This window comes from Branchiostoma floridae, chromosome 8 (genome assembly GCF_000003815.2).
Source record: "Branchiostoma floridae strain S238N-H82 chromosome 8, Bfl_VNyyK, whole genome shotgun sequence".
Lineage (NCBI taxonomy): Eukaryota > Metazoa > Chordata > Leptocardii > Amphioxiformes > Branchiostomatidae > Branchiostoma > Branchiostoma floridae.
The window spans coordinates 21,785,432-21,802,512 of record NC_049986.1 but is presented as its reverse complement, the minus strand read 5'-3'; the positions used below and the strand labels follow the sequence as shown (position 1 = coordinate 21,802,512).

The 17,081-nt window shown below is 42.2% G+C and overlaps 2 protein-coding genes across 2 annotated transcripts in view; one reads left to right on the top strand and one right to left on the bottom strand.

The window, feature by feature from the left end:
* The window catches only part of LOC118421949 (zinc finger protein 208-like), a 516,296-nt gene that overhangs the window by 487,727 nt on the left and 11,488 nt on the right, over positions 1-17,081 (bottom strand). The window lies entirely within an intron of this gene.
* On the top strand, positions 4,616-10,548 carry LOC118421935 (zinc finger protein 729-like). The gene is made up of 4 exons (XM_035829439.1): positions 4,616-5,001; positions 5,536-6,491; positions 8,247-8,308; positions 8,878-10,548. The coding sequence occupies exons 1-4, from the start codon at positions 4,982-4,984 to the stop codon at positions 9,886-9,888; spliced, it is 2,049 nt and encodes a 682-aa protein (XP_035685332.1). The 5' UTR covers positions 4,616-4,981; the 3' UTR covers positions 9,889-10,548.

Below are 17,081 nucleotides of genomic sequence, written 5' to 3'. Positions count from 1 at the left end.
TCAGTGTCGGAAAGCACGCTACAAGGATTTGTACAAGGAATTTTCGACAGAGGGTATTTTCTCTTGCTACTACAAGAACGACTTATTTCATTCTGGAAGCGGCTGTCAGAAAACATAGCCAACGATTAGTGGCGTTGGAATTGAACCTGTAAAATAAACTTTGCGGGATGGAGTCTCTACCAGACTGACTACGCTGGGTATAGGAAGAATACAATGTAGATGCCCGCGTTCCAAGCGCTGACCTGGTGAAAGTCGGACATCTAGGTTAGGGACCTCCAGGTTCTGTTGCGAGAAAGTTTTCTGGCTTAATATGGTATTTTCATATATTATATATCACCAGTCTCTCCCAGCCTGGCGGCTGAATTTCCTCGGCACAATAAGAATCTATTTCTGCAAAGACATTCTATGTTTACAATAAACTTTTTTTTTTATTTCCGCCAGGCTCATCTGAGCTCATTTTCATGATTCGACTTTTCCTGCTGGCTTGAATTGAAAGAAATTATGTTTGTATTTGACTGAAAGTATCTATTTTTTTCTGGACGGTGGTAAAATGTACAATTTCTAGACGTGATTTCTGCATGGGAAAGCTTTTTAGTATGTATTTCCATAGACTGGGATACATTTTACACCCTTCTTGTTGACTAAGACTCTATTGTTCAATTATGAAATGGTCAGCAAACCTGTCTATGAATAACAATAGGTTTGAATAGCAATACACATAACATAGACCATGATGTCTGCTGACTATGCAAATCATTGTTTCATTTCAAACAACGCGCGATTTGGACCAATCAGCACTCGCGCTCCTAATTCAAATCTAGTCTGTGATCATTTGGTTAAAGTAGCTTGCTTGGGTATGGACGTATATGGTCTTGCTGCAGCTCAAATGTATAACTCAGAGGACGCGGAATATAATGGCTCCAGGACACGAACACCGTACGGTCACCAAGAACAACAAAGCCGTTACTGAGCCTGGCCGTTCGACTATTGCTGCCCTGAACAAGAATTGGATCACCCTGGTTATCGGAGTAAAGCGCTAGCTGGCCAAAGGATACCCTGTGAAGCCAGAGCTCCTAAGAGCCAACGCGCAAAGGTTTACCGACCCCCGCCACATGCGCCCCGGGCTCAAAACACTCGCCTGCCCGACGATCCAGCTGGCCATGGCCTCAACTATAGCTTTGCCTCTCGGAGAAGCTGTGGGGGCCGGCATAAGTGGGGCCAGCTGGTAGTGGGGCGGGTGTATAGTTGCGGGCGCGCGTGAGGCAGATCGGTAACTCCCGTTTGCGCCGCTTCTTTGCAATTGCGTTTGAGTTTGGTTTCCCAGAGTAGGCAAGGGAGCGCGGCGGCGTAACTCCCCTGGCCCCTAGCAGTAGCCGGCCCGGGGAGCGCTGTTCTCTGGCAACCAGGGTAAAAATGGATGCGGCCAAATGGATGGGCCAGACGGTACGCTAGGGACTGTACAAGTGAGCTCTTCGACTCTATGACTGACATACTCCAACTTCCAAGGAATCTCCTTCAACCCACGGAAGTCTACGTAGTTTAAGTTGATCGTTTCCAGAAAACCTGGAGGCCTGAGACATCTGAATCAATGGAACAGGAAGAAGAATGCAGAAAGCAAGATGTTCTACTGGTCCAAGAGTGAATTCATCACGCCAAGACATAGGGACCGGGGCTAAACATGGCATGACTGCGCAGCACTAGTACATGTACAAAGATTGGAACACAACAATAGCTGGCCATAAAATAAAAACAAACAAGAAAGGATAGTATTACTTGAATTACAAAACATTACACTATATTGTATCAAAGATACATGCACTGACACATGATCGTAGTATGCAAAATCATTAAAATAAAGCAGCCTATATCAAGCTTAAATATCGATATTTACATCTGATTTACAGATCTTAAATGAGTGCCATTAATTACTCTTTAAGAAAACTTTAAGACAACTTCAATCACATCATTTACGGAACTTTACAGAGCTTAAATGTAGCGTAATCATTTGGAATTAAGTATACTTTACGGTGCTTAATTGTTGCTTAAATGTGTGCCACTACGTGCCGTTTACGGACGCATGTAATTATGGCTTAAACATAATATTTACGAATGCGTAAACATTACGTAAAGTAACTTAAAGAATGCCAATACGCTACCTTTAAGCACACTTTAAGAGTGCTTAAAGAGCAGTTTTCATGCAGTGTTAGATGTTACTTGTTGTCTTTGTTTTCCTTTAGAACCAATATGATTTTCTTCTACTTAATGAAAATAAGTATATATCACACATGCTTTGTAATGAAATATACCTACCGTACCAGTTTTGTGCAACGTCATCGGTGTATTAGAGTGGATGTTGCCTTGAATCCTGTTGCTTTTTTATCACATGTTTATTGAGGATCTTATAACCTGAGTACCGAGAAGTAAAAGCAGTGTTTGACATTATAAATGTCCAATGTGGAAAGTCGAACAATAGTGGCAGTAAGTTACATGGTAAAACGCTGCCGCCTGACTCAGACCCTGGCGTTAAGCACGTCAGAGCTTGTCTGTCTGGCGAAACATGTTTTCTCTGTTATAGTTCCTAACGGTTTGTTTTATTGTTTAAAATACTGTACATGTATTTAAGTTCGCTGTGGTCTATAGCTTTCTGTCAGAGCAATCAAACCTAATTTTTCTCTGTTTTATCTACTATTTCTTTCTTTTTGTAACTTCTAAACTGACTGATTATTGTGAATATACGATATTTTTAGCGTTTGGACTTAGCTGCAGAAACACGTTATTTATAGATGTTGTTAACTATTGTTTCCCTTCATAATGTGCTTTAGCTGCTAGAGGTTTGTTAACTTTTTGCATTTCACTTTCCCCAATAGACTAAGAGAAGTTATGTATTGTTGTCGTTCTTGTTCTCTCTCTCTCTCTACACACACACACACATAAATTGTCTGATTCTTCATGAATAGAGATATTTATTGTTGTACATGCATACCCACTGGGTTAAGTACAGGTCGCAACAAGTGATACATGAAATATAGACAATGCCAACAAACATTAAAATCATGTATCAGATTAAATGAATTCAACTTCTCGCTTCTTTTTGATAATGAAAAGAAAGGAACAGATTTGATTTACAATCAAAGGTTTGTCTAAATTGGACATGCCAGAGGAGTTCGCCAGCCCAAAGCTCAGATACAAAAGTTAGACCTGTCCGTTTGGAGGCCTGTAGAACTACACTGAAACAATGCTTCAGGAAAGTGCTAGCCCCAATTTCAATACATGTATCAAAACTCTTCTCCGCCAGAAAGCCGCAAGGGTCATCTTTACAACCATTAAAAGATGGGGTCGGTCTGCCCCGAAATCCGAACAAAAACAAACTCACCTCTCTCTGCAGTTTATTCCTGAGTCATCCGTTGGACCAAACACAAACTGCTGGACTGAGGAAGTTCTGACAAAAATGGGAAGGCTTAGAACATACATATTCATGTCCCTTTCCTGTGCAATGTTGTCTGACAAACCAAAAATGCAAGTCGAAGTAGACACTACGCATTTCTTTATTTACGTGAATTTCACCACAAAACCATGGAGCCACTCATGCGTTTTGGGTTACATGCTCGCTGAAAAATAGAAGACATTGACAAACTGGGCACATCACATAACAGAGCCGACCAAGTACAATAGAGGACTTTGAGGGGTTTACGGAAAAGCCTGGGCCCAGGAGCTGGGCTGGCTAGCCTGAAAGACTACCTTTTTGGGGTCCCAAGGCTATGCATGGGGTTTGGCCTGTAGCTGCAATTTTTTTTCTTAGTAAAAACTGGGTCAGTGACAATTCCAGCTGTGGGTGGGATGGGGGGAAATGTAACAGCTGATCATATTGCTGGGCTTGCAATGAACAGCTCATCCAAGTCTGTAAGAAAACAATTATAAACTAAATTCCAATTATACAACAGAAAATACTGTGAATGTTAAGATTGAAGGGAAGGGGTAACAAATAATACCAGGATGGGGCACAACATCAAATTCAAAACAGATGTCTCACGCTTTGAAGGAGTGTGTCAATAATCATTTGTTTACAAAAAAAGTTTGTGTGCGCATGCTGTGAGTGTGTGTTTGTACTGTATGATGTACAACTAGTAGAGCTGTCTGTGTTGTTCCTTTCTTATGTGCAGGATATGTGACTGATAGACAGCATATTCCTTGTACTACATAGGACTGACTGGCAATGCAGCCACAGGGAATACAAGAGTATCTTGAGCACTGAGGGTTCCTGTAGTAGATACTGATTGTTAATTGCTTATTATAATTTCCTCACCCCCATTCCCCCATTAATATGATTAGCTGTCGCGTTCCATCCAGTCCACCCACAGCTGAGATTACCATTGACACAGTTTTTCTTTAAGGAAATTCCATTGGGGCCCAAACCCCATGCATTAAGGGCCTCTGAAAGGGTAGAATGGCAACCCCCATGCCTACCCTTGGGGCCCAAAAAGGGTAGACTGGCTACCCTGCAGGCTAGCCTGCTGGGCCCAGGCTTTTCCGTAAACCCTACTTTGAGGATATCCCTTGTAATGTAGCTATTTTATAGTCGGCCAACTTTTGTTTAGCAAGGGTAATCAGGTCTATAAACTTCGACCTCCAAGTACCGGAAACACTGACCCTTGATTCAGCTTGCCCGCCATTTTAAACAGCGATACGAACGATCAATTCTTTCCACCTATTTTGAGGTCAGTTCAACGTTTTATCATTCTCCTACGCAAAGGCCCCAACACTGGTAAGACCTTTGTCTCGTGTTGTCTGGTTTTCATTTATGCAAACCATCACAATCGGAGTATTTCCATTTGTTTCGTTGTCAAGTACAACCTGCCGAACCGGTTTTACCCCCTCCCCATCAAGCCACTATATAAGTGTGTTAGACTTACTGACCACTCTGTCAGTATCGACTCTGCAGTCGTGAGGATCTGTGTCGCCGTGACAACATCGCCCAGTACTTATGAGCATCAGCATACCTCGGTAAGTACTGGTTTTGGTTTCCAGTATTTATCTAGATGACCATGGTGCCCCAACGACCCACACAGAGGGATAGGTGAGGAAAATAGCAAGGTGACAGTTATGGTCAAGCAAATACAAAACGAAGGGGTTATGGTGAGATTTTTGTGTGGAGTTTATCCTAAGTTATCTTTTTCAATTATCACCACTGGTAAATGTCCACAAATGGCATTAGCCCGAAATAGAAGATTTACTTTCCCTTGTACCCTAAAAGTTTCAAATCTTTGTCTTATATATAACTCGTATATGTTTATGAGCTGTCTATGCAAATTAGAGTGTATAATCACTACTTTGTTCGGTAATCAAACAGCAACGCAAACCCATCCAACCAGTAACTGTCTAACTATATCATTTTTGTTACATTATTGGTGAATATGGAAAGTCATATAATGTACAATTATAAGTTTTTATGTCATGAAGTGATAAGGTAAATGTTTTCAGTAGAAAAGCTAGAATTTTCAAACTTTTTGTAGTATTCTCATTTTCTCTTTATTCTAGCAGGATCTGTAATTTGACCAACATGGCGACTAGAGCCGCTTCTCATCTTACACAAGGGAAGGAAGAGGATGGACAAGATTCTCCCCGTACTCACAAGTGCAGCTATTGCGACAAGGAGTTTCGCTTCAAAAGTAAGCTCAACGAACACCTGCGAACTCACACTGGTGAGAGACCATACCAGTGTAATGAATGCGGAAAACGGTTTAGTCAGCTAGCTCATCTGAAGGGCCACATGCGAACCCACACTGGTGAGAGATCATACAGTTGTGAGGCATGCAGCAAACAATTCCGTCAGCTGGGTCATCTAAGGATACACATGAGGAGGACTCATACTGGTGAGAAACCGTACCGATGTGAGGAGTGCAGCAGGCAGTTCAGTAGTTTGAGCGAGCTGAAGTTACATATCCGAACTCACACTGGTGAAAAACCGTACAAGTGTCAACATTGCAACAAATGCTTCAGTCAGTCAACTCATCTAAAGACCCACATGCGGACTCACACAGGGGAAAATCCCTACAGATGTGAGGAGTGCGGCATGCAGTTCTCTGATCTGTCAAATCTAAAGAGGCACTTGCGGACTCACACAGGTGAGAAGCCGCACAGGTGTGAGACATGCTGCAAGCAGTTCAGTCAGCTGGGTACCCTGAAAATACATACGAGAACTCACACTGGTGAGAAACCGTATATCTGTGAGAAGTGCAGCAAGCAGTTCAGTGATCTGTCTACTCTTAAAAGACACATGCTGACTCACACAGGTGAGAAACCGTACAGGTGCGAGGAGTGCGGCAAGCAGTTTCGTGGCCTGAGTCATCTCAAAAGACACATGCGGACTCACACGGGTGAGAAACCGTACAGGTGTGATGAGTGCCGCAGGCAGTTCAGTGATGCGAGTCATCTAAAAAGGCACATTCGGACACACACTAGAAGTACAAGACTTAGTGTGATGGGTGCAGCATGTACTTTCTGAGCTGTGTAGTCTGAAAACGCACGTGAGAAACCGTACATGTGTAAAAACTGCAAATAAAGTTTCAGGTGACCAATATGGAGAGTCACGTGTGGGTAGCAGACACGTGCGAACTCACATTGATAGAAAGTGGAAACCTGTCAATTCCTACACGTCGAAAGTCATAGGACGGCGACAAATGCCACATAACGTCAGCAAGGGAAAATAGTTGAGACCAATGTAGACAATAATCATATGGTTAAACACTCAGACGTACCTTCGAGTGTCGTGGGTACATTACAGACATTATATTTACCTATGTTGTTTCACGATATATATGTATTTTTGGTCATTAATATGCTATTTGTTTTAGTTGTTTGCTTTTCTGTTAGTCCATTTGTAAAATCAAGAATAGCGGGAAACGGATTACAGCATGTTAAATATATCATCTTATGTCCCGTAGTGGATAACTAGAGGTGTAAAAATGACTTTTGAATGTTTGCGCACTAGTGACATAGAAACGGTAAGACATCATCCAATTTTATGTAAAGGTGTTATGTTCTATAGTTTTCTACCATGACACTTCAAATTTCACTGATCACAGTAAATACATAGATCTACTGTAGATCCTGAGCGTTTGAAATTTGCTATGGAAACATGTTAGTTGTAGATGTTGCTAGCTGTTATTTCATCATTTGATCCTAGAGATTTTATACTTATGGCATCTCAGTTTCTTCAATAAACTTAAAGACGATATGCTTTGTTGTACCTCTAGTCATTTGTTTTCTTTGTTTTCCTACAGAACCTGTAGGATGTTTTCTTTTTGAAAATCAGCATATATCACATTTGTTTCATAATCAAACCTACCAAACAGGTTTTACGCACCCACTTGAAAAAAAACGTCATCGACGAATGTCAGTAGGCGTTGTCTGAAACGTCGCACGTTTAGAAATTTATCCAGTTAAATGAGCAGATGCTTTTTTTTTGTTGAGGATTTCATTACCTGGATGTCTTACCTTCAGCGACGGAAAGAAGTAAAAGTAGGGATTGACAAAGCAGATACCCAATGTGGAAAGTCGGGGCATTGGTTACAGTAAGTTACATGGGAAGGCGCTGTTAGTCTTGTATGGCACTTAGTAAACAATTGTGGTTTCTCTACTGGAGTTGTCACTTTATATTTCATTGTACATAAGACAAGAATTATCAGCGTTTAGAATCAGTTTTATTCTATTAGAGATCATGTAGAATTTACGTAATCCAGTTTTAGCCAAGTTGTCCATTTTTAGCCAAGTTTTCCAAAGTTTCCCGTACAGCCCCCCTCCCCCAAAAAGTATTCGACTTTGGCCAAATGAGAAAATAACATACTAGAGCCGACCAACAAGTACAACAGGCGACTTTGAGGATATCCCTGGCAATGTAGCTATGCTATAGTCGGTCAACTTCTGGGTAATCAGGATCAATCAGGTATATACCTTTTGACCTCTCAACACCGGAAATACTGACCCTTGATTCAGCTTTCCCGCCATTGTAAACAGCGAAACGAAGATCAATTCTTTCCACCTATTTTGAGGTCAGTTCAACGTTTTATTGACTCAACAACTATCCCCCAACACTGGTAAGACCTTTGTCTCGTGTTGTCTGGTTTTCATTTTCATTACTTCCATTTGTTTCGCTGTCAAGTACAACCGGCCGAACCGGTTTTACCCCCTCCCTATCCAGCCACTATATAAGAGTGTCACTCACCATTCTGTCAGTATCGACTCTGCAGTTGTGAGGATCTGTGTCGCCGTGACAACATCGCCCAGTACTTTGGAGCATCAGCATACCTCGGTAAGTACTGATTTTGGTTTCCTGTATTTATCTAGATGATTATCATGGTGCCCCAACGACCCACACAGAGGTCAAGGGATAGGTGAGGTGAGGTGATCATGTGGCACCCGTGATACTGAGAGAACATTACTACATGGAGTGAGTCACACCGCATTATACCGAGTCCATTTACCGGCAGGTAGGTTTTGGAAAGTCGAAGTTGACAATGGCTTTAAAATAGCAAGGTGACGGTTATGGTCAAGCAAATACAAGTCGAAGGGGTTATGCTGAGATTTTTGTGTGGAGTTTATCCTAAGTTATCTTTTTCAATATGTTTATGAGCTGTCAATGCAAATCAGAGTGTATAATCACTACTTTGTTCGGTAATCAAACAGCAACGCAAACTCATCCAACCAGTAACTGTCTAACTATATCATTTTTACATTATTGGTGAATATGGGAAGTCATATAATGTACAATTATAAGTTTTTATGTCATGACGTGATAAGGTAAATGTTTTCAGTAGAAAACCTAGAATTTTCAAACTTTTTTTACTATTCTCTATTTCTCTTTATTCTAGCAGGATTTAGAGTTTGATCGACATGGCGACTAGAGCCGCTTCTCATCTTACACAGGGGGAGGAAGAGGATGGACAGGATTCTCGCCGTACCCACAAGTGCAGCCATTGCGACAAGGAGTTTCGATCCGAAAGTATGCTCAATGAACACCTGCGAACCCACACTGGTGAGAGACCTTACCAATGTGGTGAATGTGGGAAGCGATTTAGTCGGCAATCTTATCTGAAGGACCACATGAGAACTCACACCGGTGAGAAACCGTACCGATGTGAGGAGTGTAACAGGCAGTTTAGTGATTTGGGCAATCTGAAGGTACATATGCGAACTCACACCGGTGAAAAGTCGTACAAGTGTGAACATTGCAACAAAAGCTTCAGTCGGTCAACTCATCTGAAGATTCACATGCGGACTCACACAGGGGAAACCCCGTACAGATGTGAGGAGTGCGGCAAGCAGTTCACTACGTTGACACATTTAAAGAAGCACATGCGAACTCACACGGGTGAGAAGCCGTACAGATGCGAAGAGTGCAGCAAACAGTTCACTACGTTGTCAAATCTAAAGAGGCACATCCGTTCTCACACAGGTGAGAAACCATATAAGTGTGGGAATTGCAGCAAGCGGTTTAGCGCTCTGTCTAGTCTAAAGAAGCACATGCGGACTCACACTGGTGAAAAACCATACACGTGTGAAGAGTGCAGCAAGCAGTTCAGTGAGCTGTCAAATCTCAGTAGACACATGCGGACTCACACTTGTGAAAAACCTTACAGATGTGAGGAGTGCGGCAAGCAGTTCAATGATTCAGGTAATCTGAATACGCACAAACGCACTCACACGGGTGAGCAACCGTACACGTGTGAGGAGTGCAACAAGCAGTTCAACATGCTGACAAACCTAAAGAGTCACATCCGGACTCACACTGGTGAGAAGCCATACAAGTGTGAGGAGTGTAGCAAGCAGTTTACACACTTGTCCACTTTAAAAAGACATGTGCAGACTCACTCCGTTCAGAGACATGTGTAAAATATGCTGTAAACTGTGAACTGTGTTATGATTACATGACCCGTAGTGGATTGGAACTTAGAAAAACGTTCAAATTGATACCATCCTCTGGAAGAAGGCGACCCCTGTAGCTCCCGATCTTCACACTTGCAGAATGTACTTCTCGTTCACCCACGGTTTATCAATTAACTCATTAACAGACGTCCACAACCTCCTATAACAGGGAGTTCCATGGCAGGGAGTTCCAAAAACGACTGTAAATGCGTGATACCGTAAATAACTTTTTAACCTAACTATGCCACAGTGACCACTATCGTCGCATGCATGTAGTAGGTTAAAACTAGAAATATTGTAGAAAAAAATAAAAACTACCGTGTGTTATATGAACATTAGTAATACTAATAGTAAGACGGTAAGACATCGTTCGCTTAATGTAAATATGCCATCTTTTATATGCCATAGCACCTAGTTAAGCATTTTTTTCTGTTTTAGTTACTGAAGTTTTTATTGTCACTTGATAATTCACTAGTTGCTGTTAACACACCAGATCCTTAACGCTTGGACTTGGCTAAAGAAGCATGTTAGTTAGGGAAGTTGCTAATTATTGTTTCTGTTCGTGATGTGCTGTAAACTACTAGAGTTTTCGTGCATCTAATTTACTCAATAAACTAAGATACGTAATGCTTTGTTGTCTTTCTTATTAAACATTATTTGTTGTCTTTGTTCAGCTACATTTCCAATGCAAACTAGCACCTGTAATAATTGTTTCGTAATGAAGTAAAATCTACCGAACGGGTTTTATGCAGTTACTCCAGAAAAGTTATGCACCGATGACAGCCAATGTTGTCTGTTTCCGCTATTAAGTCTCCAGTTGCTTGATCGAGTTACTTTTTTAGTTTTGTCTTTAGAATCATTTAAACGATTTGCATGGTTGAATTTTGAATGCTGTAGGGTAGAAGAGGTTTGTCAACCTTTCGTGCATCTACGTTTCCTCAATAAACTAATGCACAATGTTTTGTTGTCTTTCTTATTGAACATTATTTGTTACCTTGAGACCTTATGGATTAGTGACTGAGTAAATACGACAGCAATTTGACTAGAATACTCAAGGGTTCTAAGTCACTGTGATAATGCTGACGCCCCCACCAATGCTTTGAAATTTATGGTAACGTCCCACAAGACTGGTGTCGATTGCTTCATGCAAAACGCGTGAGGTTCGAGAATCTATAAATTTACTACATAGAGTGATACCAGAAAGAAGCAGCCACATTTCAACAAATGACCAAAATCTTTTGCCAAGTTGTTTTCAATGTTTTCTGATCCGGTCTTATGCAAATCAGCTCATGTAAATCAGCGCATTAGTCTTTTGTCTCTTAATGAAATGCATCCTACCAAACCGGTTTTATCTGCCTACTCAGTCACTATATAAGCCATTCATTTGCCTGGTTCAGTCTTGACCGACTCCGAAGCCGTTCAGATTGTGTTTCAGTTCGTCGGAGCACCTGAGTGTATCTCGGTAAGTTGTACTGAATATGGTTTCTACATATGTGACCAAAGCAGCGTCTAATGGCAAATCGAGGCCAGTGCCTCTTCTATTCATACAAAAACCATTCAGTTTAGTTTTGTTTGCCGACAGCATCATAAGCTCTGGTACCGGAGACAACAGTTCGAAGGTACAACCTACCATTATACTGTTTATATGAGATGGCATGTAGCTTTGTCGGTATACAAGTTAGATTTTTTTCCGTTCCGTTAATAATGGGGTTTTGAATGTTGAACTATTCCTGCAGGATCCTGAGGACCGATCTGGATCAACATGGCGAACAGAGCTGCATCTCATCTGAAACAAGAGGCAGGGCAAAATGGGCATGGACAAGATGCTTCCCGTAACCACAAGTGTAGTGTTTGCGACAAGGTGTTTAGTTGCAAAAGTAAGCTCAGTCGACACTTGCGAGCTCACACCGGAGAGATGCCATACCAGTGTGGTGAATGCGGAAAGCGATGTACTCAACTGGTAAATTTGAAAGCACACATGAGGTCACACACTGGAGAAAAAACGCACGTGTGTGGTCAATGCCACAAAGGCTTTCGCACTGCAGTTCAGATGAATATTCACATGCGGACTCACACAGGGGAAAAACCTTACATGTGTGATAAATGTGGCAAGCGGTTTAGCAATCACTTCTCTCTGCATGCACACATGAGAACTCACACCGGTGAGAAACCGTACAGATGTGAGAATTGTAGTAGGCAGTTCAGTCAGCTATGGAGTCTGAGGGAACACATGCGAACCCACACTGGTGAGAGACCATACAGCTGTGAAATATCCAACAAGCGCTTTCGACAGGCGAGTACTTTTCGTGTCCACAAGCGAACCCACAGCGATAAAAGCCTTTGAATGGCTGTTAGGTAGACATCGATGCCGGCTTTGTATAGCTGGCATGCAATTTCTTTAAGCGAAATGTAGTTGTGTAATTTCTATGCGAATTTAGAATTTTAATTATTATCATCACTTAAGCGACTGGTTGTAATCAAATAGCGCTATATAGATTTTAGAGTTCAGACTAGATTACACATACACACTAGTTCAGACAGGTAAAACACTTATCAAACAAGTAGGTTTCGCTGTATTTGTTTCTGGAACTCATACCTGGCCCTTATATTTGACAAGACTATGTTCCTGGGTGTTGTTTGTCTTCATAGTGCAATGCAGGTTGCAATTGCATCTTATGAGACACAACATTTGTCAAGTGTGATGATGGTCACGTCTTCATCTCGGTAGTAGAATCTATGTTCAGAATTATTGCTCGTATCCATCGTGTTTTAAGTTTTTGGATCTTTGTTAACATTTCATCTATCATTTTCATCAATAAAAGAAGACACAAAATGCGTTGTTATCTTTATCTTTGAGTCTACTTTTCCCTATGATAATCAGTGCAAGAAGCATATAACAGGTTTTCTCAGATACCCACAAATACTCTCAATTCTATGCATGTGGTCTGACCACTCCCTAAGCAAATCAACAAATGTAACAGTCAATTTCCTGTTGTTTCAAAATCAAGCATAACCTACCAAACCTCTTTACTCACCCAGTCACTGACTATATAAACCCGTTATTGACTACTATAATCCAGTCATCACCGACTCAGGAGCCGTGAGGGTCTGTGTCGTCGTCAAAAGTCCGTGCCGTCTATGAAAACTTACTTGTAGCACCTGAAATCCTAAAATGGAGTCTAACGTAAAATAGGGGGAAACATAATTGTCCCTGTCTTTGATACCCGAGACTGTGTCCAGAGTCAATATTTTCTCTATAGGTCTCGTTGTATTAAACAACACAACTTAAGAAGCTACATATACAAAGCACGCGTGTATTTATGTACATTGATATACTACATTTACTGTTGTTTGTTTCGTCATGTCTAATAAAAAATAGGTCATAACAAAATGGTTGATTTCAACAACAGGGCAAAATGAAACAATGTACAAGATGCATATGCTATAGTCAGCCATGTTTAATTTTACGTGGGTAATCAGGTGCACGTATATACATTTTGACCCACCACCGGAAATTCTGACCTTTGATTCGGCTTGTCCGCTATTTTCGACAGCGACAGGAAGATCATTTCTCTTCATCAAACACCGATTTTAAAGCCGATTCATTGCTGTACCCACACACTGGTAAGACCTTGTGTCTCATGTTGTCTGTTTCCCCTTATGCAAATCGACACACGTGACATGGTGTTTCCTTTGTTTTCTAATCATGAACAAAACTCACCGAACCGGTTTTATTCACCCCCCCACTCAGACACTATATAAACCCGTCTGGACGGTTCTGTTTCTGTCAGAAGCCGTGAGGACCCGTGTCGAGGTGAAAACATCGCGCAGTACTTTCATCAGCGTATCTCGGTAAGTACAGACTTAATGGTTTTAGCTTCTTTTATTTCTATGGTGATCTATGACTAGACTATGGCCATGTGGCTCCTGTAATCCTGAAGCAGAAAATTATAACTGTGTTTTCTTTATTTTATTACCGACCGAGGGGAGTCATACAGCATAGTTTTTTTATACCAGTCCATTTACTGATAAGAAGATTCTAATATGTTATTTATGGTTCTGAAATATCAAGGAAGTTGGTATGTTCGAACGGACGTGACCAAATACAAGTTAGGGGGGTTATGCTGAGAATTTTGCGTTTGCTGAACTTGAAATGTCCAATCATCTGCATGAAACAAGAATGAGTGGATATTAGTTTAGTGCACAATTTCGTGGAGCTGGATTTGTAGACCTAGCACCGTAAGCCTAGGTACCACCTAAACTCTGTCCTCTACCAGACTGCACATGTTGCTGGAAAATAGTAAAAAAAAATACCAAATAGACAGATATAACACACAGAGGAGATAGCCAACCCAAAAGTACAGTTGGCGGCACAGGGTCCACATTTCTACTAATTTATGGCGTTTTCCTTCAACTTTACTTTATTTGTTTAACCAGGAGTTTTACTAGTTTTACTTCCCCGTCTGTCATACATCGTATTACAATTGTATTGCTGTGCCCATGTTGTCTGTTCTCTCTATGCAAATCAGGGGTTCTAATCGGTAATCCGCCTTATTCTGTAATCAAATACAACCGCCTACATGTAAACCTAGTGTTTTGTTATACCTCCATGCAATATATCCAGTTGGTTACTGTAAGAATAGGCTTGCCTCAACATTTTATTATGTTGATTTCGAAATGGCAGACCTAAAAAAATATCATTATAAGTTTAGATGTACATTTTACAATAAACAAACTAATAAAGAATTCTCTCTTATTCCATTGTGTTAATCATTTTTCCATTATCTACCAGGATCTTGAGTTTGACCAACATGGCGACTAGAGCCGGATCTCATCCTAGGCAAGGGAAGGCAGAGACTGGACAGGATTCTCACCGTACCCACAAGTGCAGTTATTGCGACAAGGAGTTTCCCTTCAAAAGTAAGCTCAATCAACATCTGCGAAGCCACACTGGTGAGAGACCATACCAGTGTGGTGAATGTGGTAAACGGTTTGGTCAGCTAGGTCACCTAAATGGCCACATGAGAACTCACACGGGTGAGAAACCGTACCGATGCGAGGAATGCAGAAGGCAGTTCAGAAGTTTGAGCGAGCTTAAGAGTCACATGCGGATTCATACTGGTGAAAAGCCATACAAGTGTGAACTTTGCAACAAAGGCTTCAGTCAGTCAAATAATCTGAAGACTCACATGCGGACTCACACGGGGGAAACCCCATACAGATGCGAGGAGTGCAGCAAACAGTTTATTACGCTGTCACATTTAAAGAGGCACGTGTGGACTCACACAGGGGAAAAGCCGTACATGTGTGAGGAGTGCAGCAAACAGTTCACTACCCTGTCTCATTTGAAGAGTCACATGCGGACTCATACAGGAAATAATCTTGCCGGTGAAAAACGTCGGTCATGAAAAGTCAGGGTTTACATTCTTGGTCACAAAAGAAATTGCCGACTTCAACTCTGACCATAATGATGATAATTGTTGTCAAGGAAGAAAACTACATATTACATGGGGATGTTATGTTTGATGTCACGGTTATCTCTGGTAGATATGGTCTGACAGAGGAGTAGAATGTGAGACATGTGGAACCTGGTTCCACGCATCCTGCCAGCACATTGGATCCGACACTTACCTGAACATCACCCTTGACACAACATGGCGATGTGTCATCTGTGCCAATGCAAACTACAGCAGCACTCTCTTTGACCTACACGGAGTTGAACAGGAGTATAGCAGAAACCTTAGCTCCTCCTCCCTCCCAGACAGCGAAACAGGATTCAAGCCTCTTCACTCCTCTACTCCCACCCGCAACAGTCAGCATGGCAGACAGCTCAATCGACCATTGAGGATGCTGAACGTCAACTTCCAGTCAGCTTCTGGAAAACCCGCAGAGATAGCAAATATGTTGCACAGCACTAAACCAGACGTTGTCTTTGGAACAGAGACCTGGCTCTACCCAGACATCAAGACCACAGAGTTCTTTCCTGATGGCTTCAACGTCTACAGGAAAGACCGCACCGGAAAGATTGGTGGCGGAGTCCTCATCGCAGTCAGGGATCACCTGCAGTGCACAGAGGTCCCCGAGCTTGACCCTGGCGGCGAAATTCTGTGGCTGAAGCTACTTACACGCAACCAGCGTCCACTCTACCTCTGCGTGTTTTACCGCCCTTCCTCTTCTGACAAAGCAGCCCTTGAGAAGCTCGACATGGCACTTCGCAGAGCCTCAGCAATGAAGAACGCCCAACTGATCATTGCCGGCGACTTTAACTTCCCATCATGGAACTGGGAAGCCATGACGCTGAAACCAAACCCCGTTTACACGACACTTCATCAACAGTTCGTTGACCTCCTATATGATACAGGTCTAGACCAGATAGTGCAGGACCCTACACGTGGGGAAAACACACTAGACTTAGTCCTCACAAACTCTCCATCCCTCATCCCCCGTGTTGAAGTCATCCCCGGTATCTCCGACCACAGCATCGTGTACTTCGAGTACAAGACCAAGCCGGAAGTACTGCAGAACGCTAACCGTCCCATCCTCCTCTACGGGCGCGCCAACTGGGAAGCCATGAAGCAGGATATGGAGACACTACAGCAGAGCTTCACAGACCCGGAACACATGTCAACAGAAGAACTGTGGCAGAAGTTCAAGTTGGCATTGAAAGGTAGCATGGCCAAACATATCCCAACTAAGAAACCTAGACGAAAAGAATCCCTTCCCTGGATGACCTCAGGCATCCATCATCTCATTAGAAAGCGTGACAGACTCTACAGGAAGATGAAGAAAAGTGGCAGCCTGGACATGCGGAAGGAAGTCAAGAATCTGAACAGAGAGATCAGGAAACAGATGCGGCGCTCCTACTGGAGATACACCGAGCACCTGTTCTCTCCCACCAGCTCAGAAGAGAGCTCCAGACCTAGTCTGAAAAGATTCTGGACCTACGTGAAGCACCAGCGCTCCACCACCACTGGCGTACCTGCCCTAAAGTCAAATGGAAAGCTTGTCGTTGACCCTAAACAAAAAGCCGAACTACTGAACAAACAGTTCTACACTGCGTTCAGCAAAGGAGCCACATACACAGCATCAGAATTCAAGAACCGGTGCCCAATGCCTGACTCTCGTAATGACTTTCCCTCCATGGATAACATCACGATCAG

Coding starts and splice junctions, on each gene's coding strand:
- LOC118421935 (XM_035829439.1), top strand. CDS start 4,982: ATGAGCATCAGCATACCTCG. Junction 5,002..5,535: donor ATGAGCATCAGCATACCTCG/GTAAGTACTGGT, acceptor TCTTTATTCTAG/CAGGATCTGTAATTTGACCA. Junction 8,309..8,877: donor TGGAGCATCAGCATACCTCG/GTAAGTACTGAT, acceptor AGCAGGATTTAG/AGTTTGATCGACATGGCGAC.